The 25,775-nt window shown below is 35.9% G+C and overlaps 1 protein-coding gene across 6 annotated transcripts in view; it reads right to left on the bottom strand.

The window, feature by feature from the left end:
• Nucleotides 1-373: 373 nt before the first annotated feature.
• The window catches only part of DENND1B (DENN domain containing 1B), a 162,019-nt gene continuing 136,617 nt past the window's right edge, over nt 374-25,775 (bottom strand). The window contains exons 19-23 of one of the 6 annotated variants that reach the window (XM_054072749.1): nt 24,221-24,277; nt 23,305-23,415; nt 9,638-9,717; nt 8,245-8,458; nt 374-7,056 (exon numbers count right to left, since the gene is read on the bottom strand). In XM_054072749.1, coding sequence (XP_053928724.1) covers nt 6,505-7,056; nt 8,245-8,458; nt 9,638-9,717; nt 23,305-23,415; nt 24,221-24,277 — 1,014 coding nt within the window. In that variant the 3' untranslated portion in view covers nt 374-6,504. Of the gene's footprint in view, nt 7,057-8,244; nt 8,459-9,637; nt 9,718-22,820; nt 23,416-24,220; nt 24,278-25,775 lie in introns of those variants that run through there. The other 5 variants (XM_054072743.1, XM_054072745.1, XM_054072746.1 and 2 more) reach the window with 5 other exon arrangements.

Raw genomic sequence — 25,775 nt, 5'->3', positions numbered from 1 at the left:
TTTCCTGTAAGTGTTAGAGGCTCACCACAAGGACATTATCAGAAACTGTCTTGAGCGGTCACTAAAAAATTAGAAGCATCGGGATACATAACACTGCTTTGTTCTGAGTTGAGGCATTTCTCGTCGTATCTGACACAGATCTAAAAACAACAAACAGAAATTGTCAGTTAAACATGTAAGCATTTTAAATTTCTCTTCCTCTTCAAAAACTGTGAAATAACAGATGTGATGTGCCTGTGCATGAGCCGCACCAAGACTAGCTGTTCCACAGTGCTTTATTGCCTCATTCAAGTATATTAAAGAAGTTCTCAAGGGAAAAAACCAAAGGCTGAAACAAAATGTACATCAATATACAAAGAAATTAATTTACAAAAAATAAAAAGGATACTGGCAACAACATTAGTAGACATTTTAAGTAATGACTTATGATAATTAGGGATGTCACAAACTAAATTCTTAATACATAGGGTCATCACCATGAACTCTCACCTCAAAGGCGATACTGAAAAGCAATGCTTAACTCCTCATCTTTTTATTAAACAACTATCAAATTTGAAACTAAAAATCATAAATTTTAATATTTAACCTTACTTCAATTTAACCAGGTTATAGTTTTGAGAATTACCTAGAACTACTGGTATGGGAACATTGGCTTAGGCCTTATTTATTTCCATAGAATGTGAGATCCATAATCATATTCAGTCATTGGAAATATACATTTGCCACATTAGAATATATTCTTCATTCTTTTTATCATACAACCATATTTCAAAGCTACATGCGATTTTACACATTTTTGAAAAATACCATTTCAAGGATCTGCCTGAAAAGCAGATGTGCACTACCACATTACTTTGAAACAAAGAGAAATATTGCACAAAATTCACTGAAGATTTCAAAGTCAACACATTTCCCCCTAAACAACCAAGTAGCTCCCTTATTTTTAACAGAAACAGAATGTCAATTCACATAGAACCGTGACAAATGTCAACGTACTTGAAATCAATTTATTTTTCAAATGCTAATACTGTTACTGGACTATAACTACAAATGTCATTAGTATTGATCTAAATAATAGTACAAGTTAATTTGAGTACCCTTTACTACAGTAAACCTTGGAGTATCTTCCAACTGCGTTACCTGCTTCATACTCTAATCCAGCAGAAAACAGCAACAGCCCTGCCAAGTACATGGATAGTGGACGGCCTCTTGATTAAGGTGGCTGTGGGCTCATCAGGCAACTCTACTAAATAAAAGAAGTTTAGCAGCTTCCAGGAAAGACCTATCAACTACTTCCAACTGGCCACTGACTAAAACTCTAACACACACATTACAAAGCAAATCAAGGAAAGTTTTGCACAAAAAAACTATTATCCCTTTTCCATTCCTTTATTTTCAGTCACCCTGAGGATCATGAATTCTAGACCAGCTGTGGTCCATGCCCCTGGGGGGAAGATGAGGACACATTCTATTCAGCCCAGATTCTGTTAACAGGTAAACAATGCTTTGCAAAGACATACATATCTACTAGCAGCAAAAAAAGTTACCGAACACACATCGCATAACCACTCATACTGGTTTTGCTGGTGCATTTATTTCTATATTCACTTTCCAAAGATTCACCACGATACCATTGCAACAGACAGCCTTCACCATCCTGAGCTTTGCAATAAGGAAGCTGCTTGCCTTGAGGAATTTTATTAGCCACATTTGTTGAGCCTGAAATTTCAGGCTATTAGGAATATGCCGGCTGGATTCTCACAACAACTGGATTAAAGCCTGGTGCCAAGAGAGAAGATGTTAACTCCCTTGGAAATAAAAACCACTGCTGACCTCTCCCAGTGGCATCAAGGAGGTCAGTGGTTATTAGGCTCCTTTCTGCTAGACAGGTTACTACAGTCAGCATTACACAGCGGGCACATTTGCAAAAGGACCTCATGCTGGCACTTTGATTATTGCATGAAATGTTTCTTCTATTAATTACATGCATAGAGAAAAGACTTTAGACATTCCTAGCAATTCCATTAGACAGCTGCACCAATGAAAGATTGTTCTGTAGGACTGAATGTGATTGGTTGTAGGTGGAGAAACAAGCCGTTTTAAAAACCTGGCTTCACTGTTCTTTTGCCTAGACTTTACATCGTTTACAAAAACACAAGGTTGTAAACTAGCTCATACTAAAACCTGAAAAGACATCTAAAACAGATTTTTGAAATCTACACCGCTCCTCTAATAGTTTGGGTGGGGTTTTCAAGACTACCCAGCATGTGTTTAAAACTGCGGCTGAAGTCTGTGTTACAATGCCTCAGAGGGGACTTCGGCCAGTGGGTTTCCGATGACCCCACCCCAACAGCAGCAGCATCACTGAAATGCTAAATGACAATGAAGGGTTCAGTCAACACATTCTATAACAACTTCTACAACTACATTTTTCCTTCAGAACAAGACTATTTTTCAGAGCTACATGACACCCAAATACGTGGGATGGAAGAGCAAACCACTGCCTATTCTACGCATACTGCCCTCTGCATGCATAGAGGGTGGGTAGGGATCACCTTCGCACCTGCAGTAGTCCTTCCCTGAATAGCTATGCTGTTTTTCACATGTTGCATCTCTCTACAGAGGGATTGGAAGGCTTTCCCTTTGACAATGTATTATTCGTTCTGCAAATCCCACAGGGGGTTAATTGCATAGGCAATATTACTTTTGCCTACACAGCTGGGTTGGAATCGCTACAACAGAGCTAGAACATTAAACAATATCCTGAAATCTGGATTTCCTCAAAGTTATTATTCTTGTTGAAGACTCTCAGACTCTGCGTCACCACACACCACTGGAACAACCCAGGAATCCCTTTCTCTTTCTACTGCCCTTATTTTTCTCCTCCCAAACCAGCTGAGTGATACAGCTCATTTCAGGCAGACATCTATGCAAAACAAACTCGAAGATATTAAATTCAAGTCCTAGCCTGCCCTTCTACATCAGACGTTTGTTCCTATGTTTAAGTAACAGATTACAAAGCTTAATCAAATAATCCGATATCTCCCTTAAGAAGGAGAAATAGGAAGGTTTTTGAGATGTTGAAGAAAAGAGATGTCTCTCAAGACCACAGGAGCTCTGACTAAGCAGAATTCAGTTCTCACCAGTAGCTGGTGATGAATGTTGATGATTTTTAAAGACTTTAGAAGGATTTCCACAAATAAAATGCATACAATTATAAAATCTGTAAAAAGCACTGGATCAGGACAACTTATCTTAATATAGAACCCAATACGGTAATACTGTATATGTAGCCAATAAACAGTTTTATATTATCACAGGGACAGCAAACAACAGTGTTGAACCGGAAATATCAATTTGGACTCAACTATTTGGTAACTGGTAATTATGTTTAAATAAGGCACAAACATTAGCCTTTTTAAAAGATCACTGATAGTAAATGGAAAATATTCTGTAATATTACAGATTAAAAATGTACCTACAGTGAACTTCTACACAGATATAAGACTGAGTTATTTTTTAACCCATACAAGGTTCAAAAGCAAAAAAAAAAAAAAACAATGTAATCACTGTAAACACTATATGTTTTTTAAATAGGAAAGGAACGATGTGGCATAAGAACAGTAACTGACATTTTGACTGAAATAAAAATAATTGTAAGTTGCATTTTATCTTCCATCCCTTAGTTCATCTGTTTACTTCTTTTCAGCCTGCGTTTTCACTCACTGAAATGGTGAATTGTTACTACAATGCCTTGATTTTGAAACATTCCACTATCAAACTTCCAATTTGATGACCCTTATCATAACTATAAGAGTATTAGCAGCCTCACGGCTTCCATATTTTTCCCACAAAGGTGAGAATGGGGCAATCTATGTGGTAATAGGAGTTCTGTGCCTAACTCTCACGTAAAGCCAGTAAGATTTATTCTGTCAGAGAAGCATTTTTGAAAACCATTTTCTGGCAGCATTCCTGGACTTGCATGTTTGATGGTTTTGAAAGTAATGATGGCAATATTCCATTTTTTTTCTATTTTTCTGCTTAAGACTAATACCATTTATTATCTTTAATAAATGAAGAAAACCAAACCAAGCTGACTCTTGAAATTCTCATCAACAAAATGCAAGGATATGAATGAGAAAAGTGAGAAAAGTTACAAGAACAAACCCCCTATATTGGCTGTCTTCTCTTAGACATGCTTGGCAGCACCACATTTGTGTAATGTTTAGTACCAGCAAGGAAGAAGAATGTCCTCTACAGAGTCATTAATACCAACCCTAAACAAGTTTCCATGGGGTTGCCTTGCAGCTTTTTCATCTAAACAGCACCTGAGTTACTTGATCTGTCCCTCCTGGAAAGTTTACAGTAAGATTTTAAATCATTTTAATGATACTTTTGATTTTTAACAGTGCAAAATATTTTGCCAAATAATATTTTTATCTTAGTAAAAAAAAAATCCACAACATACCATGTTAGGATAGATAAATACGTTGCGGTGTAGACCTCTGGCCTTACAGTCTTTAACTCTGGAATACTGAGATGGTCCAGAAATGTAGATTGCAGATGTTCTCAGGAATGTTCATGCTCTAATCAGACACAGATATTTCCGTAAGATTTGCAATTTCACCACATTTTACCTTTATTGCACTGATTAAAAAAACAATTGTGGAGGCTTAACCTCAATGACAAGTCCTGGCCCAACTCTTCCCATTCTGAAAGAAGCTGAAACTTTTGCATTAACAAGGCCAAAATCTCAGTTTACTGCAACTCTTTGGTAAAGCATCAAACATCACCTCAGTAATAATATGGATCCACTCTCTTAGGTCAGCTGCCTTGTAATAAAGCAGCCAAAATCACCCTTTCCATTTGTGTTAGCTAGAAGGAAAATTCATTCATAAATCTCAGTGTCGCAACTGATGCTAAATTTTGCTACAAAGTACTCTTAAGAGATGAAAGCACAATCTGATCCAAATGTTGACCTCATGAACGTGCTCATTCAGGCCTACACTGAGATTAAGACTAACAATTCATGCTGAAGAGGAAAGGAAAGAAAAAAGGTATAGAAGTGCAGAAGAGCATTCTTCTCGGGTATAGTTCATTTTATGCCCATGTATTACTTCTGCCAACTGCACCACAATTATCCTTCAAAGTCAACAATTCCAATCTGCTGAAACTTACTTAATGCGTTTCCTGTCCTGAGCTATTTTGAGGACAATGCATGCATGATAAGGTGGAGAGGTGGAAAAAGAAAAGGGCAGGAAAATGAAATAAATTTTAGAAAAGTAAAGAGCTGTTCCATACGACAGCAAGAATTTTCAGACTTCAAATATCCAAATATTCCTCAGGAACACTGCCAGAAAGAGGGCAAATGCTTGTTCTCAATACAATATACATCAAGTCCATTTATTTTCCTTCACTGACTTTAGAAAGAGATTTTTGGTTGTTCAAATTGGCTAAAAAGAGAATTGGATCTATGCAGTCTCAAGCTGCATCTGCAATTTTAGTTTTCTAGTGTTACAAGTAATTTTCAGTCATGACTAATAATTTAACTAAATATGACTTCTAAGTAACAGTAATTCAATCTGTCTTCAAAAAGGTAGCTACAAAAAGTGGAAAGAAAATAGTTCAGAAGAGGCACAAATACATTTTCAAACACTAATAAACTGTAGAAAATAAAAAATAATCTATCAGTTCTACTTCTTTTTCTAGAATTTTTAGGTGAAATAATCTGCCTAGGGAAATTAGATAATATGTCTTTAAAGTGTCTTAGTTGTAAACAGAAGTTAATAAATGTCACATTATGATTCAGCACTTCTTGCATTTTACAGAAGAGAGAAAAGCATGCGCTACTTTTTCAAAGTCTGGAAGGCAGGGCCACAGTTTTAGTTTCGAGTAAGTTCCAAGTTATATTCACAGGAAATTCCTTAATCTAAAAAAAAGTCTCCTTCCCTCCCCCTTTGCTGAAGCAAATTCTTGCCATGGAAAATCATTATTGCTGTTTTGTAGATTTGCATTCATCTTCTAAGACAGTTAAACCTCTTCTCAAAAGGTTAAGGCAATTATTACTCATTACAAATAATAACATTTGTACATTTCGGAGAAAGCAGATTGCTTTGTTCATTTCATGCTTAATGGGATTAATATAGTACCTTCAAAACTAGGTCACCTGTAAGGTGTACCTTTCCTGCTGCTTAGAGGAAGCAAATGCTAGGAAGCACCACACACCTGCTGTATTTTTAACACAGACTAAACTAGTACCTGATTTGAGAGTGCATTCATATTTAGTTCCATTTTGTGGACCTAGCTACAGCCAACAAACGAACTCCGTAAACATAGAAGCGGATGTCCCAATGGCAGAAAATGCATACTCAACTGAAGAGAATTATTTTTATAATTGAAGACCTCTTATTCCTTTTTCATCTTTTGGTTATCACGTTATATGGAGTCCTGAGTAGTCACCCTTTAATTTCTGATGGGAGTCAAGTTTTTCTTCTCATAGTTTTCTTACGTTTTATTCCCACTGCTACTGCTGGATAGGCTATCCTTTGAAATATTTAAACCATAGTTAAAAGCAGAACTCAGTTTACATAATGACACCACTTCTTGAAGTAGTCCACCCTCTTCTGGAGTTTCATTTCCTTTCTTCCTATCTTTCTCCCAAGGGACCAGAATGGATGGATGTTGAGCAGGACCTCCTGGGAGATGATCTTCTGAGGTATCACTTAGTGTTACATTCTGCTTTGCATCCTTACAGGAAGAATAGCCTGCTTTGAAATTTTCTGGAGAAGAAAATTGGACACTTGATCGTACTGGAGATAGGAATGTCATACTAGGGGTGTCCATTTTGTCAGCAATAAAGGTATTGTCACTACGTTCTTCTTCCAGCCTTGAGAGAGATTCTCTATGGCCACCAGAAGAAACTTGCTTCCTTGGTGATGGAGGGAGTTGCTTCCCATGGAGGACACTGTCATCCTGACCGAGGTTCCACTCTGCTTGATCATGGGCGCTGCTGCAGAGCAGGGTAAGGTTGCTCTCGCTTGGTGCATTTGACTTGTTCTGAAGGAATAAATGTGTTTATAGTTAATGTCAAAAGAAACATCTCTACACTGGCACTTTTGAAACAAAAATACTGTAATGGATTTTGTGTGTTCCTAAATTATGTATCCCCTTTGGGGTTAATGTTACAAAACCACAATCCCAGAAACAATTTAAGATCAAGCATTTTTACACTTCCTCATCAAAACCTCTTATCGTAATGATCACCTTTTTTACTGGGGAAGGATTTCTGCCGCCCTTGTCCATTCAGTCTTTACACACACAGTTTTGACAATGAACAAAGACACACTTTGCTGGGTTGTACCCATAATATGACAAGGAGCCAGACTAAAACTAAAACCAGATGGCATTTCCTCTTTGCTTCAGTAATTAATGATACCAACTTTCGATATTAAAATTTTTTTGCCAAACAAAAATGGGTATTTTATTTATGTGACCCCTGTGTGACATTCATAATATAAAATTTAACAAGCTCTTTAAACATTTGCATCAGAATTTGCTGTTCCAGTAACAAATCTTCTACTGCAGGATCCCTTTTAGCAAAAGTAAATATTGGACAGCTGATATGAGCTGGAACTCAAACCCACTAACATTATTTTGGCTAACATCACAGCAGTGACTTGGTGTGGGTTTTAAAGTTGTATGCCAGCAGCTCATTTACACTACAGGTCCTGTGCAACTCTACCTAAGCGAGAAGCAGGGAGTTCTCTTAGAAAGCCCTGGAGTACTATGCTAGCTTGACTTGATCAAGACTGAAACATCATCATATCACTATGACTAGTTCAAGGATGGAAGGTGAAAATGGGAATAAACACCTTCTAAACTGTATAAAAAAAGACTAATAATACCACCTGTGGGAATACCAGACTGAACAGCTAAAGATAATAATAAACTATTTGATTAAGTAAATTATTACATTATTCCCAGTTCTATAAACAGCTACTGTTACAAGAGAAAAATAATGTTCCAAGATGACTTGGTAAACTGGACAATGGCATAACCCATCTTTTTGCTGGTGAAATACCACCATGCAGTGGACAGCTTGACTGTACCATTACACAGACCTCGGAGGACACACTAGCAGTTCTGTGGACTGTGTTGCCATAGCTGAGCTGTATGTGGTTTATTTCACAAATGCAGGATTCCACTATAAAGAGAGTTGTTTTCAAATGAAAGCAGAGGACTTACCGCAGTCTTGTAATCAATGTCATCCATTGACCTAAAGAAATCCAAGCTCTTTGCTCCTGAGAGCTTTCCTTGATCTGAACTGTGTGTGCTCAGCGTGTCTAAAATCTCCCCAAGTAAGTCCATTTCTCCTTCATGCTGAGTTATTCCAGTTTCACCAGAATCATCGCTATCATAAAAGTACGCAGAAGCTTCTTCACTGTCTTCTGATGATAACCTGAAAACAGAAACTTTTCCATCAGCTAGGAACATAAAAGCCATTTTACTGCAGCCACTGCTGAAAGTAATCAGGAGAATGCATTCTGAGACTTTTGAAAGGTAACATAAACACAGAATTTCCCTTTACTTAAGAATTTTCCTAAGCATAAATGTATGATATCTATGGAGAAGTGGTTACCGTTGCCTGTTTTTCCCATCTCCCAGCTCTTCCCCAGCCACAACAACTGTTATTTCAACTCACCCTTCATATGACTCCCCAAGTCTTCCCTCCAAATTTTACTGTTATTGCAAAATTGCTTCCTCTTTTTCCTTGTCTACACATCAGTATTGCTACACCTCTCCAGCAGACCTAGCCACATACTCTGTTCTTGTGGCAAGACTCCTACATTCCAACTCTTCTTCCGTTGTATGACCAGATTTACTGGAATACTGCCCACGTGCAAGAAGAATTGGTGCTTTTGTCTCTTATTTTCTCTTTCATTCATTGCAACACTCTTAACTCCTGACCCTTGTAGTCTTTCCGTCTCTGTCTAGCTAGAATACTACTACACCAAGGGTATTTCCATGGCTCACTGCTTTGATGATATCCTTTAAACACTTCAGTAGCTTCCTCTTCCCTACTGCATCATGGCTTAAGCTGCTTAACTTTGCTTTCAGGGTCCTTCATGGTTCATACCTGTATGTTCATTATCAAAAATTGTCTGCTGAATTCAGAGAATGCCTCAATGCAGCTTAAGCCTCAGCCTATGATTTTCCTTTAATTCACACACAGGAAGACCTTGATATTACACTCAGCAGGCAATATTCTTTCTGACTTATCATAAATTTTTCCATTGTCATGACCACAACACAAAACCTGAAGAATAGATTAGCTAAGGTCACTGCCAACCACGCTGACGAATTTTATTTCACTGCTTCTTTGTGTATAGAGTTTATTTTTTTTACCTTGAGTTTGGGAAGACCAAGGACTATGTCAAGCTCTTCTAGACACTACAAATAATGAAAAGCTGTAACAGACTGCCCCTCTTTTCAAAAGCAGATTTAATCTTAAATTACTTGGCATCATCTAAGTCAATCATTCATCTAGCAGCCTGGACAGGAGAAAAATGTGTCACTTGAACTCAGCTTTGCTTTACCCTTTCTCCCATACATACACACATCCAAACAGGCTTCTTACTTGCTTGTTCTCTCCATTTCATCATCATCATCTCCATCTAAGACTAAATCCTGGTTACTGAGATGCTGGTTGAAACGAGTCTGAAGGACAGAAAATTAACATTATTTTTTTTGTTTATTTTTATATTTCAGCATTACTTATTTGGAAACTAGCTGCTAGCTTACTCATTAAGGCTTCCTGAGCACTTGATGAGGAAAACCACATATCGATCAAGTCTTCTAAAGGTCATTATAAGAGGATGCAAAGTCCTCAAACTTCATCAATTAAAAAGCAAAAGAACCATTTTTCTTCATGGCCTGTGGAGGGCCTTATTATTTATGCAAAGCCTGGATAGCCTTATTAGTTATGCAAAGCCTTGATTAGCAGAAGACTGGGTATTGGAGGAAAAGTATCACTCAAGTTTATTTCCTACCCTTTCTTTTCAAGTATATCATAAAAAGCACTGTGGTTCACTACTTTCCATTAGAAATATTTGCCAAGTTTTGGTTGATGCGGTCTACCAAACATGAAGAAAAATGGATTTTTGAAGTAGCAAATACAAAAGAAGTCAAGAGCCTCTTTACACAGCTGTATCTATGTTATCATTTTAAACAGAACTGCAGCTTAAGTAGTATGTCAACTCAAAAACTGTGCATTAAAAATCCCTTTGTGCAGGGTAATTTACTGTAAATTACAGTTACTCAAGGTTAGTGTATACTCAGAGCATCCTTTGGGGAGCTTGTGCTGAGTAGCTGGTGTGCTGTGAAGTCACACACTATCATGCTGAGTGCTCACTAAGCTGTTATATCACATTATTATTTAACAAACAGACCTAAGCTCAAGATTTCTACAATACTTGAAAAGGTCTCTATCTTTAGCAGAACATTTAAGTCAGGAAATTTAGCCACTTGTGCTTCACAGTGACTGTCTTATGCTCTCTGCATCTCTTACACTTGTTTTGTATCAAAAACCCGTGAAGATGGTTATGCAGGCAATCAGTCCACTGAGAGAGGTTCTGATCGTAATTTAAAGATGTGGATAGAATTTGTGCAAAAGGAAAACAGTGTTAGCTAACTTTAAAGAAAATCATATACAAGTAAAAAGAAGTGCTACTGCCCATTTCTTATCATGCAGCTCATCAAATGCCTAAACCTGCAACAAGACCCTCATAGGGAAGAAATATGGCCTTAATTTCAGACTATAAGGAACTTATAAGGATTTTACTACCCATTACAGATTTTGTCAGTGTTCTACATGTATCAGAACACTCTGTAACTTTTTGTCTCCCCATTTATTGTCAGGAACATGTCATTGTTCACTCCTTATAGACTGACAAGTTTGTTCTTGTTCAACAAAAGAGGATTTAATTAACAACACTTTCCATAGTTCTTCATCCACAAAGAGGAAACATATGGTTCTTAATGTATTATGCCAAGTAACAGTGGCTTGAAAATGAGAGAATTATTAGAGTATTAAAAACTACGAAAGAACCCAAACTAGGCTTCATATTGAGTGAAAGGTATAGGATGGGATGCAGAGAAACAAGCTACCAAATTTCTAACTCTTTTCCAGTTTTGTGAGTTGTGCGATTCCTGTCAGTGGTGTAATCCCTGCTTGTAAATAAAGAGAGGTTAACATCTCTTGTCTTAATTGTTAACTGGCTATCTTACAGACTACTTCAACAACTACAGTCATTGCTTTCAGTTTAAAAGTCGCTGTTTCAAGTATTTATCTTCACTGGGATAATTAAAATTCTTTGTTTCAGTAACCTGGTTACTGAATTCACTATTTACCCAAGAAAATTCTGACACAACATTCATTGCAATTAAATCTCTAAACCTGGAACAGACTCTTGGAGGGCAAAACCCTCTCTGTCTCATTTTCTCAGTTTGCATAAGAATTAGATGCTGACATGACATTTACTCCCATGAACACAAAACCAAGATCTTGCAGGAAAGAAGGTTCTTTAAAAATATTGAGGAATTGCATAAAACAGAACCTGACACTTGTTCATCTGTAGATGGGTTAACTCTATCAATGGAATAAAATCCCATAAGATAACACTCACTTACTTTTGTAAATAATCAATAATTTTTCAAAGATGACTGAGTTTAAAAAAATATAAAAGAAACTTTAAAAAGAAAAAAGAGAAAAAGGAATAAAGAAGAGAAATCTTGTGTCTTTGAGAAATGGGAACCAAATAAAATTTATTAGAATCATCAAACACCATAGGCATAACAGTGGCCCTTCAGAGCCTCTACGAACAGTATTATGCAAGTGTGAGTGAAAGCAAGAATAACACCATATAAAGGAATATAACAGAGCATATGTTGATAAACCTAAGGAAAAAAAACCAAACAAAACGTTCTAGTTCCTGATGGTCAGACTCTCTCTTTGAAAAAAATATTTTTGTTACCAATTTAAATGTTTAGGGGTATAAAATTATACAGGAAGACTTTCAAAAACTAAACTAAATAAAATGGGATTTACATACAAAGAAGAAAAAGCAAAAGGGGAGGAAAGGAAAATATCTGTCTGTAAATAACAACATTCCTCAGAGTTTACAGCTCTGTGAGTAAGCCAAGCAACACATGTTTTTGAATAGGTGACTTTCCTCTAGGAGCTGTAATAAAAACAATTGCAAGGGAGGGGTATGTCCAGACTACTTTGCAAAGAAAAAGAAAGAAACTCTTAATAAATTCCAAAAGGAGAACCATAAATCTTTTTCAATGCTCCACTAGGCAAGTGACATAGTATGTGCACCTGCAAAAGCTGTCAAAGTCATTTAAGAAGTCCTTCCATTACTGACGTATCCTGCTGTTTGCAGTTATTTAAGCTTTTAATTTCTGTCTTTTCTGCATTTTGAAGTGTGTAACCTTTTTTATACCATTTTATGAAAAAAGGACAGACTTCTGTTTCCTTCCTGATCAGCATTCTAATAACAACCAGACCATTTAAATTTATTACCACAAGAAATGATATGGTAACACCCCTTTCTTGCTGCACCAGAACTTTATAAAGCCTTAATAGACTGCTGTCATGTTTTTTTCTATAAAATAAAGCAACAAAAAAGTGTACTCGATTGTTTTGCTTCTTCCAACTAGTTCTTCTTAGATAATAAGTATTATTTAATGTATCTACTTTATATCAAAACATGAACAGTGATTCAGCTTTTGCTATTTCAAATTCTTTGAATCTTCAGGCACACTGCACCCGAAGAATCCACCTCTCATCTCTTTCAGAATGTAACAGAGTTCAATACACTTAAATACAAGCAGCTCCCACTCTCTACCAGCCACTGCTGAGCCATCGAGTAGGTGTGTAAGGTATGGCTAAGGAGCAACTGCAGCCAGCAGAAGGATATATCTCTTTTTTTGTATACATCACATACATGCTCTTTGGTTTCTGCACCACTTAAAAATCTCATTCTGCAAGTGATCTGCTACCTATAGATTTGTGGTAAATGCTGATCACTGAATCCACAAAAAAGTGCAAGATGGTATAAACACAGGTAGGACCAAACAATGTAAAAATAAGTCCTTAAACTGTTCTCTTCTGCTTGCTGTTAGCCTCACAAAATGTACTACTTCAGCATAGAAATGTAGACAAAATACGTGACTGCTAAAGGATTTCAATGTAAGATGGTTACATTTTTGATTGGGCATGAAAGTCAATCTCTAAAATGTCAGCTTTTTATTTAATGCTAGACCTTTCAGAAGCACAACTTTCTGCAATGAATGCTTACTGATCGATACTAAGGCAGGAAGCTTAACAAAGCCGCTGCTACTAATTGTCCTCAAGGTGAGAAACAAATAATCTTTTGATAAATGGCAGCACATACGTAATTTCATATTTACCAGCTACTCAGTATATCAATACGTATAAAGTTTCAAGAGAAGAAAAATATCCACTGTAGTTTAAATATATGAAGCATTGTTTCCTTTTTCTTAAAAAATTAAAGACAATTCATTCAGCACAGAAAACGCAAAATACATACAAGTCCACTATTATTCATAATTCAGTATTTTATTTTACCTATCCTCCTCTGCAACCCAGTCAGAGATGTAATTATGGCTTCACCTCCAGCAGGGAAGCAAAAGATCTTGCAACCAAACTTTCTCATTCAGCACAACTCATTGCTTTCCTCTGCAGTTAAAGACTGAGATCTAAAGCAAGGATAATGAAATCACAAGAAAGTGCTTCACATTACACTCCACGAGTGCTGAGACTGATGCAGGAAGAAGGAAAGAAGAGAGATTAAAAAAAAAAAAAAAAAAAAAGACATACAGTTTGTACATTTTCTCTTCTTCAATGCCCATCTTTTTCTGGGACATGGTGCAAGCAACTGCATGCTTAAAGCAGTGCTAGGGATTCCAATTAGCTTCATGGTCACCGAACCAGGATAGATGCAAGTAAGAATTCTACATTAATTCCTAGAAACAGTTCCTTCAAAAAATTACTTGTATGCTTTTACTCACAGAAGGTAACACAAAGTAATGATGCGTCACAAAAATAATGCTCTGACATCAGGGAAGTTATCCGGAGACAAAGTTATATCATATCTAAGATGCCATATTTGCTTTTAAATTTTTTTTGAAATTATCCACAGGACTCATGGATAATTTAAAATTTTTAAAATTATTAATGTTAAATTAAAAATTATTAATGTTAAATAAAAACCCTGCTTTAACAGATTCAGACACGTCGATGCTTTTGAAAGAACATGAGATGTTTGGAAACATCCACAGCTGTATTCTATGAGACAGAAGTGTCATCAGTTCTGAGCTCCTGTTAATTAAAATGATAGGGAAAAAGAGATTCACAACCAGTGACAGAAAGAAATCTTTTTTTCTGTGACAATAAAGAGCCTGCAAGAGCAGGAAATCTCCAAAAATCTGCTAAAACATAGACAACTAGAAACATGTAGATTTTATAAATCTACGTAATAATGTGTAGTAGGGGCAGAGTACTCTGAAATAACAAGCAAGCTGTAATGCAACAGGCATCTCCACTGACTTCTGTAAAGTTAAAGGAAATATCAATATCCATAAATCCACATTTATTTTAAGTAAGGATGATATATTTTTTTTTGTGATACTTGGTCATGGATAGCACATTACAATTATTTATTCTCTGAATTACTGTGGTGAAAAACTAAGAAACTCTAAGCTTCCTACCTTTTATGTATGCTATATTCCTGAACACAGATAGTATCTGAGAATTTTGTCACTGCTTTCAATTTTTAAGGATTAATCATGCTTCTGCAAATGCTTTTCAGATATAGTTATGATTTTCTCCAAAACAGCAAATAAACTTCCATTTTCCCTGAAGACTCGCAGACCATTTTTGCCTTATGAACCCTGCACCATCTCCTGTCCTTCGAAGTCAGACCGAGGACCCATGCTGCCCACAGTCAAGCATCACCTCCAAATAGCCAGATCTCGCTCACTCTTCTCAATGGCACAGAGGCTATTCTTAGCAAAACCGGCCATTTTTAGCTGACACATTGTGGCACGATGCCACGCATCATCCTAGTTGCAAAGCGTGCTCCATCCAAAGGCAGTCTGGTTTCACTTTAATTGGCAACAAGCAGAAGTGTTAGTCTTTTAAAACAGGACATGGCAATTTTCAGTGCTATTTGTAACAACAAAAGCAAGCAGGTCTTATACAAACAAGTATTCTTTATGGATTTTTGGGGGGGGTGTGGATGATTTTAAGAATCAGATTCACCAGGCAGAATTTTCAGTTACAAAAACTAAGAAAAATATCACTTATTTTCCTTTTTTGATGGTCATTAATGCCTTAAGTTTACTCAATGATTAGAGGGGTGGGAAATAACAGAATGGCAGGTTGAGAAGGTCACAGTGAGAGAGGAGCAAGAAGGTAAGGGTGCACGCATGACAAAAGAAAAACTAATCAATTATCCATATGCACAAAGTCAGAAAAGAGAACATGTTTCTGAGGTAACAGAAAAAAGACCTGGAAGTAACTTGGGCACACAGTGTGTGTCTTCAGGGGAACGGAGCAGCTGTAAACGCCGTTTGTCTGGCTGGAACATGCTACCTGTTTGATACCATTCCTAAGCAGGCAAAACAGAGATTACTACTTAAATTGATCTTCCAGTTTAAATGTGTATCATATCCTTACATGTCACATGATAAAATCACTGCTGGAAGTGTTGTTTGAAGATCGTGTGTGACTTTTTCAAAGGAAAACTTACCAAAACCACTACAATTACAATATATGATGTGGATGTGATCCTAAACACAATCATCATATACCTCCAGATTTTGGGAAACACCAAAGGACACTGAACTTTAGACAGATGAAAGCTAAGCAGCATTGAATTCTGTCCATCAAATCTCTTGACAGTGAAAAGGCCTCTGTATGAAGCACGAAAACAGAGAGACTAATCACATTTGCAAGAAAAAAGATTGTGTCTTAGAAATACTGAATCCAATCATATTTCTGTTTGAGGCTCTCAACAAGAAGAATTAAGTTGGCGAGGAGGAGCCCTTCCTTGTCTAATGTCAGTAGGAGTCTTCTGCTCAACAGAGGGTCTTTCTCTACAAGGTGCTGAGAAACATGGATGGCACTTGGATTTGGATTCTCTTCACTAAGTTCAAAAACTTTAGTGCTTAAATTAGAAAATAAACAGCAGGAGAGAGGAATCATCAGGATGTAATCTGGTCTCCAGGTGGGCTGAACTGCCATTTGGCATGTCTGTTCCAACCCCCTCTTCCCTCTCTCCCTCCCTCTCTCTCTCCACTGCAGAAAGAGCCCAGGGTAGCACTGCTACCAACTTCAGCATCTCAGTAGTGTCTAAAATTAGTTGAGCTGAATCTGGGCTTTCACATTCAGAGATGCTGAGATCCCTGCAGGAAAGGCTTTTCCTGCTTCTTCTACTTCTTCCTCTTGCCCTCAGCCAAACTTTATTCTTTAATTGAACTTGTTCACTTTTTTTTCACTCTTATGTACAGAATTAGAGAAAGAAAGAAAAGGTTACAGAACTTACAGTGCTAGAGTTTAAGTTTTAGACATAAGGTTGTGCTCTCCAAACTTTCAGGCCAGGAGGCAAAAGCAACGCAGAAGTTGGGACACAGGTCCCAGCTATTAGCTGATGGTTCTTCAGTCTTCCTACTCTGGCTAAGTGGTGAAAAACATGACCAATGGAAGACAGAAGATACACAGCAAAGAAAAAAAAGAAGATGCTACCATTACTTTGAGATGTCAAATTCTCCTGATGAAACAATAAATTCAATTATTTCAATTAACTATTAAAATCAGAAAGGTCCATCCAGCTTTGAAGGTACTTGGTGAAATAGCATTTTTCCCCCAGACCCTTCAGAAAAGAGAAATCTTGGCAGAGGTACCCAGTATAATTAATTTGTTTGAAGAAAGGCCCTCAGAAAGACTGCCCTTCTCTTTGTTAAAAACTAAAATAGGTGACAATAGCCAGAAAAAGCATCTGCAAACTTTCTGCTTGTCTAAGAGTGTCTCTCAGTATTATAAGTGAGGTAGATGTGCTGATGACTTTGTCCTAAAATAAAAAGGTGTCCCACTAAATGTTCACAGGTTAACAAACAATTCCAAAGCCACTTCCTGACCATTATCCTAACTCCTTTTTTTTTTTTTTTTTGATTGGAAACATGGTACTAAGTGGAGAGATTTCTCAAGTGACGTTACTGCAAAACTCAAAGAACAGGCAGCCACAAGGTTTATATTGGTTTATGGGTGCAGAACGAATGACACAACTCTGCTGTGAAGACTTGCAACAATTCTTCATTTAAAGACACGGTGAAAAGAGATCAGGGCAGAGAAGAAAAAAAGCTCACACTAATAAAAATACAGAAATAATAATAAAAAGCTTCATAAATTTGTAAGTCTTTTTTCTTTTAATATGTTCACTGAATAAATCAGTTGCTGTCACTATTTAGAGGCAGTATATACTGTGTTCTTACAGGAGGGAGGTTTGAGCAATCTTCTAATTATATGTATATATATACACATATATATGTGTACATACCTATATATACATTTGTTAGAGTGTATTCCTGAAAATAAAATTATGCATGATACATGAAAGCATCTAATGTTTAAGATGCACAAAATCCAGACAATATTTCAGTTAAAAAAAAAAAAAAAACAATAAAGGACGTACAAAACAAGGATTATACCAGGCAAAGGATTCACGTGTGTACTACTTCAGGAAGGTATCAGAGCCACGAGAGGGCACTCTTGTAATCTACAATTTGAATTTCTGCTGCCTAGCTTTTTCATATTTAATTAAAAGGAAATCTGACTGTTTTGCAGAATGAAGAGATCATACTTGACACATCAAGACAAGAGATTTTTCTCCAAATTAAAGGAAGCTAATGATATCTACAATATTTCCAAATTACACTGCATTGGCTAAAGAAACAGAATTTAGGAATAAATCAAAGCTTACTTCAAAACTATATTTTACAGAAACAAAATGTGATTTACATTAAATACTAGCTCGCACTGTTTGACATCTGTCAGTCTGTAATATTTTAGTCAATGAGACTAGAAGATACCTCCAGCTATATAACCAATGTTATCTGTGCATGCTAGGCATAAATGTGATCCCAAGCACATAATCTGAATGCAAATACAGGTAAATGCCCTTAATCAGAGCTTTTATGTTTTTTAAATTATTGTAGGGTTGTCTGCAGCATTTTATTTTTTCTATTTTTTCCTAAAGGCATTCAGCCACTTTACACAGAATGCGTATATTCAGCACTGCATTACCACAAGCTCTTCCTCTCCTCTTTTATGTTCCCAGAAAAAAAAAAAAATAATTAATCAGAATAGCCCACTCTCACTACCTCTTTCAGGTTAGGAGGGTAATCAATTACTGGAAGCCCTTTGTAGCTAATGATTATGTAATTTATTTTCCTAGCCATTGTAAGGGTATTGATAAATGGGGCACTCCTGAAGGTTATTCTGAACACATCCTCCTGCCTGACACTTGCTATCTTTGTTGAACAGAAGCCAAGTATACCTACTGTAAGCTGAATTACATATTGTCTTGTTATTAGGATATACTTCAACAAAAGTGTAAAAGCCATATTTGCTGTATGCGTTTAAAAAAGAAGTAAACATGATAATTCTCTTCTGCTCAGGAATACCAAGAACAAAATCCAATCTAACTTGGCTTTTATTGCCTTATGGAAAAGTGTTTTTACAACTTTCTTAGACACTATATTTAGATCCTGCAAACTCATGGGAAGTAGTTAATTTGGTTTCTTCAAACACTTAAAGTAGCGCTGACACACAGGGATTCCTGGTAAACCCACACTTAGACTCCAGCTGCCTTTTTCCATTACAACTGCAAGGTAGTGCATGCCTGAAGTTGCAGGTATTACATACATTGCCTTAGAGACAGGAGGGCATTGCTAACTTAACTAATTACAAAGTGAACTGGTGGTTCTGATTTGGTATTCTGCAAATCTTCAAGAATGTTTTATTAGCCACTAAATACATTAGGACTATTGACATCCTGAAATACTCTATTTTTGATAAAATACCTTCTAACATGATTTAACAGTAAAATTACAAAGATCATATTCATGAAATCAAACAGATCTACCTGGCATTCTATCCAGGCTCATCATAAACATGCTTTCTTTTTAATTATATACTAATTTGGAACAATTTTACAGAGCTCTCACTGCATTTCGGCCCCTGTCTAACCAGAAATCTGCATTACATAGGAGCGTATAATAGAACAGAATTAAAATAGATTATGCAAAAGCTGAATGCACAGTAGTCTAATACATATGCTGCCATGCTCTCTTCATCAATAGTTAAAGGAACCCACCAACATGGTTGGCAAGATACTGCAAACAGAGTTGAAGCAATCTCATGCTTGCACTCATTTCTCTTTCAGAAAATTTAGCTGTTAATTTCTTTTATCTTCTGCATACTTAATTAACATAGGAAATAAAACATACCAGAGACATAGTATTAGATCTAGGCATGAAACAGTTAACAGCAGCGCACATGCCAAGGTTTTAATAAGGCTTAACAATAAAAAGCTTCAATCCTCCACTTTCACTCGATTTTGTTGTTGTGGTTTTCCCTTGCTTAGGGCAATCCATCTGTTAATGTTGACTTGCAATACAGTTAAGCTCGCAGACGTATAAAAAGCCTAGAACAGCTAACCTAAGCAAGAGCAACCTCAAATTAATGTTACAGAGATAGAACAATTCATCTTAGGCAAAGATTAATTGCGTGTGTGTGCATGTGTGTGCACACAAGCACATATGAGTGCACTCCTGTTATTTTGCTTTTTAGGAAAGATTTTCGAAATGCAAATTATAGGACAGCAAGCTGATCACTACAGTTTGCAATAACACATTTAATTATTTATCCTCTGATTAGTTTTTGACAGCTATTTTACGTGCTATAATTTTTCTTGATTTGCTGTTTATTTTTTAAGTCTAATGCCAATCAGGAAAAAAAAATATAATAAAACCACTATGACAGCAGTGATAAAGCTTAGTAAATATTCATTGTTAAAAATGGCTCTGCACTGTGCCCAGTGCCGGTATTCTCCCTGGGCCAAACTGGCCTTGTTTTCAATAAAACCAGAGAAGTATCCTTTCCCTTGAGCCCTGTTAGGCTGAGGCTGCAGTTGGAACTGTCATCTTCACACAAAAGCAAAGGGGTTGGGTTTTACAAACGCAAAGCCTAATTGGGAGATCTTCATGGCTGTACCCTTGACATTTATTAAAGCCTCATCAACAAAACAGGAAATAACCGTACTAATTAGCAGACCCACATACAAACAGCTATTTGTTGGGGTAAAAGCAGATTCACTTCCCATTGTAAAGGAGACATCCACCCAGACCCCCCAATCCAGTTATGAATCAATTATTAAAATGATCTTTTACAATGAAGAAAACTTTCGTATCATAACAATGTTTCAAAATAAATATGTTTTATAGCATCTCAGGTATTAGTTAGTATTTGTCCGTAACTGTTCCCAAGAACTGGAGAATGAAAAGCTCAGTGCATGCATCTAACATAACATAAAATATAACACCAAATTCTTTATATTTACAAGTTTCTAAATGTTTCAGTATGGAAGAGAGGTAATAAAATGCAGAGGCACCTCTTGGGGAGGCAAGATGACCATTAAAAGAAACACCTCTTTTGTTTGTTTTTTTTAGGTTTTGGGGAGATTCAAGCACACTGTCATAGCAACTTAATCAATATCTGGCTCTTTCTTTAAACATACATCAAAGCGCACGAACTGCACGCTTGCGCTATCCTTACACAGTTACAGACACTCAAGGGCACCATTTTAGAAATACAGGTGGAGAGGCTCATTTGCAGGATAAAGACTTACAGAAAAAAGGATTAAACCTGACAACAATAGCAATCTGTGAAAAACCCTTATTTTAAATGGCGGATTCAGTACTAGATCAAACAGTCTCTCTCATACACATGCACTTGTGAATACAAATATATATTTTTATTTGGATGTAAGGTTGAAAATCACTACTTATTCCTACAAAACTTGCCTTTATATTATTTTATTCTAATACTTACCAAGAACAAAAAAAATAAAAACAAGAGTAGCAACAGAAGACTACTGTTTTTCAGAAATATTTTGACTTGTTTGCTTTTGGGGAGGAGTAAAAATTGGGAACAGCATGAGAGAGAGGTGAAGGAAACTGTGAGGGTGGAGTTCTTGGGGAGGCAATCACCATTTGTCTTCCTGCCCACTGGGCTCAGGTGACATTTGGGACAAGAGCTGGGGAGAAGATACAAGATCTTTGGTTTGCAGCAGGGCAAAACTGTGGGCTTATTAGTTTCAAGCTTCACTAGTAAACAAACACTATACATGTATGTGCATATGTACGTGTACAAAAGCACACGTGTGTATATGTATATATGCAAACAAAACTATGAATATGTACTCCTGTCTTGTTTTTCAAAAATAAAAGACAGCAATGATATTAAAGGATTTAATACATATAAATATGTATATAAAGGATTTAATTCATATAAATATAAATATGTAAATAAATATATGTATACAGCTGTACAAATCCAAAACCATGCAGAAGTTAAATTGCTCTGCCCAAACACAGGCCTTCAAAAGAAATGTTCACTTGTACCAAGGTAAACTATATTCCTTTGTATGCCTACACTCCTGTGCATAACAGGAGGAAGCACTAAGGTACCAGTGAATAACTGCAGATTTCTTTTAAAAAAGCAGCCTACAAAAATTCACTGACTACAAGGGAATGCTTCTGTTACGTATCTACACACATACATACAATTGTAGATTCACCTACACTAATCTGTGGATTGTGGCTTCTAATCTATTAAAAGCTTTTAAGTACCTCACATTCTCAATTAGGGTTTTTTTGGAGGGTGGGGGGAAGTTGCTCTATATTAAAATATCAGGGACACATTAGAAACAAATATTTTAAGAACCATTCATGTTATTAACCTTAGAGCTCTACACTTATACATTTAGAATCGTGTATCTTGTCTCCTGATAATCACTGAAGAAAATCTACTGTAAATACATTTCTGAAAGAATGCAGACACCACATCTGCCTGTATATAAAAATATACTGATGGCACATAGTTGAAAACTTTATCACTGGCTTTAAAAGATTACAAAAACATGTACAAAGTAAAATCTGCTTAAATAATTAAAGCAGAGAGTGTTTGTATTATTTATAACCCTACTAAAAATAATGACTTAATAGTAATGTACAATTTCAACATCATTATTAAAAATCTGCATCAGTTCTGTTTAATTTCAAAAACTTCATATTTATTACAGATAAAAAGTAATTCAAAATCAAAATGATGAAAAAGACCATCAATATTTTTATCATTGCAATATCAAAGTAAAACCCCAAATGCTGTTAAATTAGCTAGACAATTATTATACTTAATTCTCATATGAGGAAGACATACACATTAAAAATCCATATAGAAACATTCGTTACATGTACTAAAACATGCAATAACAATATAATGTAAAAATATATGCCTATACATTAAAATATGTACATATGCGGGTATATATTGGCAGAAAAAAAAAAGTGTTACAAAAACTATTTTATTGATAACTTTGAAATAAGACTGTCAAAATGAATCCAAAGACATTAAAACACTGCCAAAGTTGAGACACTACACCTGTTACTTCAAATCAAGACCAGAAAGGATTAGAGAACAAAAGGACAAGATACTGGCACCGTATTAACTGGCTGACTTATTAATAAAATAATTACTCATAAAATCTGAGGAAGGTTAAAGGCCACATGACTGCCAAATCAATTTATGTGAAATACAAAATTAATGTCCCCACTCTAAAAACTAAAAAAGACAGCTTAACACAGATCTGTGAATAGACCAGGATGCATTTGCTGTGAGAAGCCTTTATAAAAAACAGTATTTAAGAATTAAATCACAGATTCACACATATAAATCTTCTGCTTCTTCCCCTCTCTAGAGGGATGAAATATGAATAGCATTTTTAAGCAGTTTAGAAGTATTTCTATAAACACAGCTTTAAATCTCCCTATCCAGACAGTAAAACAAACCTTAAACAGATTCACTGATGCATTACTGTAAGCGGCAAAAAAATTTCTTCATGTGTAAATAAGCAAGAACAGAAGTTTCAGGTGTCTTACCTGTGCCAGTCTTCGCTTTTCCGAGTTTGCTCTCTTCTCATAATGCAATGTGTAGACAGGAGCAGTCTGTACTGCACCAGCACTGCAAGTTCCATATTCTTCCTCACTGTCCTACGCAACAAAACAGATTTAAATTCCTTTATTTATAATCCTTATCTGCAAACGTACCCTCCATATTACGCATGCAGAATGCATTCAAAATTATCTTGCCACAATCTATTACTGTCATGAAAATACCATCTGTAGCAAGAAAATCAAATTCAGCTTTTCAAGAAGCTGAATTATCAACATTGTCATTTAAAAGATGAATTGTTCAAATATGTAGAAAATATTTTTGAAAGTTTTCTTAAAATAGCATAAAATAAATCTAAAACCTGGTTCTTTTTCCTACAGAAAAATCTTATGTGGAAATAAATTTTTCAATTGGAAAAGCAGCTGCAAAAATTCTGAAACATCTTCTCCCGTATTTCTGCAGTGTTGCTTTTACAAAATAGAACAATTTCTTCATTTTTAAACACTGCAATTATCCACATCTTATGAAACCAAAATGGACAACTACACCTTCTGAAACAGACTGTACTGTAAGACTCTCCCATCTCAAATTCTCATCTTAAAGCAAACGCTTCAATTGTGGTATCAAAGCAATCAACTTTAAGAAAACATACATTCTGTTAATGTATCTTTGAAGGCCTCTGTTGTTCTATAATAAAATATGCAAACAATAAAGAGATTATTCAGTGGATGCATAGAATGACAGATAGTTGCCAGAGGGCTCGTTATGAAAAATGTATTGTTGAACAAAGGGCTAAGTATATTTCAAAAGTCATTAAAAACACAAATCTCATGTGATTTGTAAAGTATAAGCTTCAAACTGATACAAGAAGCAATGTAAAAATGTAAAAAGTGCACTACGTACCCTGTGTTTTAACTTATTCTTCACTTCTTTTATTCCTTGCCTTGCCTGATTTTTTGCCTAGAAAAATAAAAGGACTTAAGTAGCTCTGCAAGGCACTGGCTGTAGACACAGAACATGCTTTATAATGGCATACTTATTTTACATTTCTTTTAAACACCTGGTGGTATAAAGCAAGACAATTATCTTTATCACAAATTCCATACATGTATTGTCAGTATATTTTATATTTATGCTTTGTCCATATATTTAAGGATTTTTTTCATTATATCCATACTAATGCTGTGAAAACATACATACTCAAAATATCTCCAGTCTTACTAAGGACAGGCTAAGAACGGTCATATACATCACTCCTTTATTTGAAATGGTCCTTTAAATTTAAAAGGGAATTTTAGCAGTAAGGCATGTTTGAAAAATGTTAAGATTTTCAAGATGACTGCTACACTGTTCCAGTCTGGCAACTTGCAGGGCAACATCAATCTTAAGAGAAATTAAGTGATTTCATATGCAGACGGAGATTTTGCCCAGTGCTGCTGAACAGCATAGTGCTGCTATTTAGGGGAGAATTCTGTATATATTAAAAGAAGCAGCCAAGGATCACTGTTGCATAGAAAACAGCCAAGAATATTCTTCAATAGAGAAACGAATTCTCAATACAGAATGCCACGCACTTATCCCCCAAAAAAAACATTTAAGGGAGAGGGGGGAGGGAAGAGAAAGAGAGAAATAGAGAGTAAGAGAAGGGAGGGAGTAGAAAAAAATAAAAGATGGGGGGATAGATGACATCGAAAATCCTAACCCCAATAGAAGAAATCTTTATTATATTAATGTAGGAAGAAACTACGAAAGTTTTCAAGGTTGTCTTGAAAACAGGACTTCTAAAAATATTTAAGGGCATAATCATGTGGAGACCACCTATTTTTCTACTGTTTTCCTTTCAGAGAAATTCAGAAAATCATTCTCTTGAATCAAGAGGTCAGACTCTTCTTTGATCCTTAAATCATACATATATAAGCTCAATAACAGCACAATGGGGTGCCATGTAGCAGATGCTAACCTGAGAGCCACTTTAAACTTTCCAGATCATGCTCACAGCATTTGGATGAATTTTGTAGTGCTTTGTTCTAACTCTAAGGGATGGCACCAAGTACTTTTTATTCAAGGCTACAAATCAGCTATCTACCGATTAAGAAATACTAATTTCATTTCTCCAGGAGTAGGCTCCATAAAGGGAAACAGCATAAGAAATTATATGGCATATAAATATGAATACCTTATACACACAGAGCTTCACAGAATTTGCCAGTGCTTCCTGGCATACACAGAAGTTCACTTTGAAGAACCTTTATTATCAAGGACATAATTATCAAAATTGAAGGTTGGGAGAAGATCATGTAACCTCAGTCTAAGTAAGCACAAAGTGAAGAATAATGTTGCAGATAAGCTGTTAATGAACCATTTTTTAAATATAAATGACTCCATGAATATGAAGCATATTTAATTTATTTACCTGTTTCTCTCCATGACTGCTGTGTTTTTCAACTGATGTAAAATT

This window comes from Cuculus canorus, chromosome 8, assembly GCF_017976375.1.
Source record: "Cuculus canorus isolate bCucCan1 chromosome 8, bCucCan1.pri, whole genome shotgun sequence".
Taxonomy (NCBI): domain Eukaryota; kingdom Metazoa; phylum Chordata; class Aves; order Cuculiformes; family Cuculidae; genus Cuculus; species Cuculus canorus.
The sequence above is the reverse complement of the archived record's forward strand: the minus strand, read 5'-3'. Positions and strand labels throughout refer to the sequence as shown.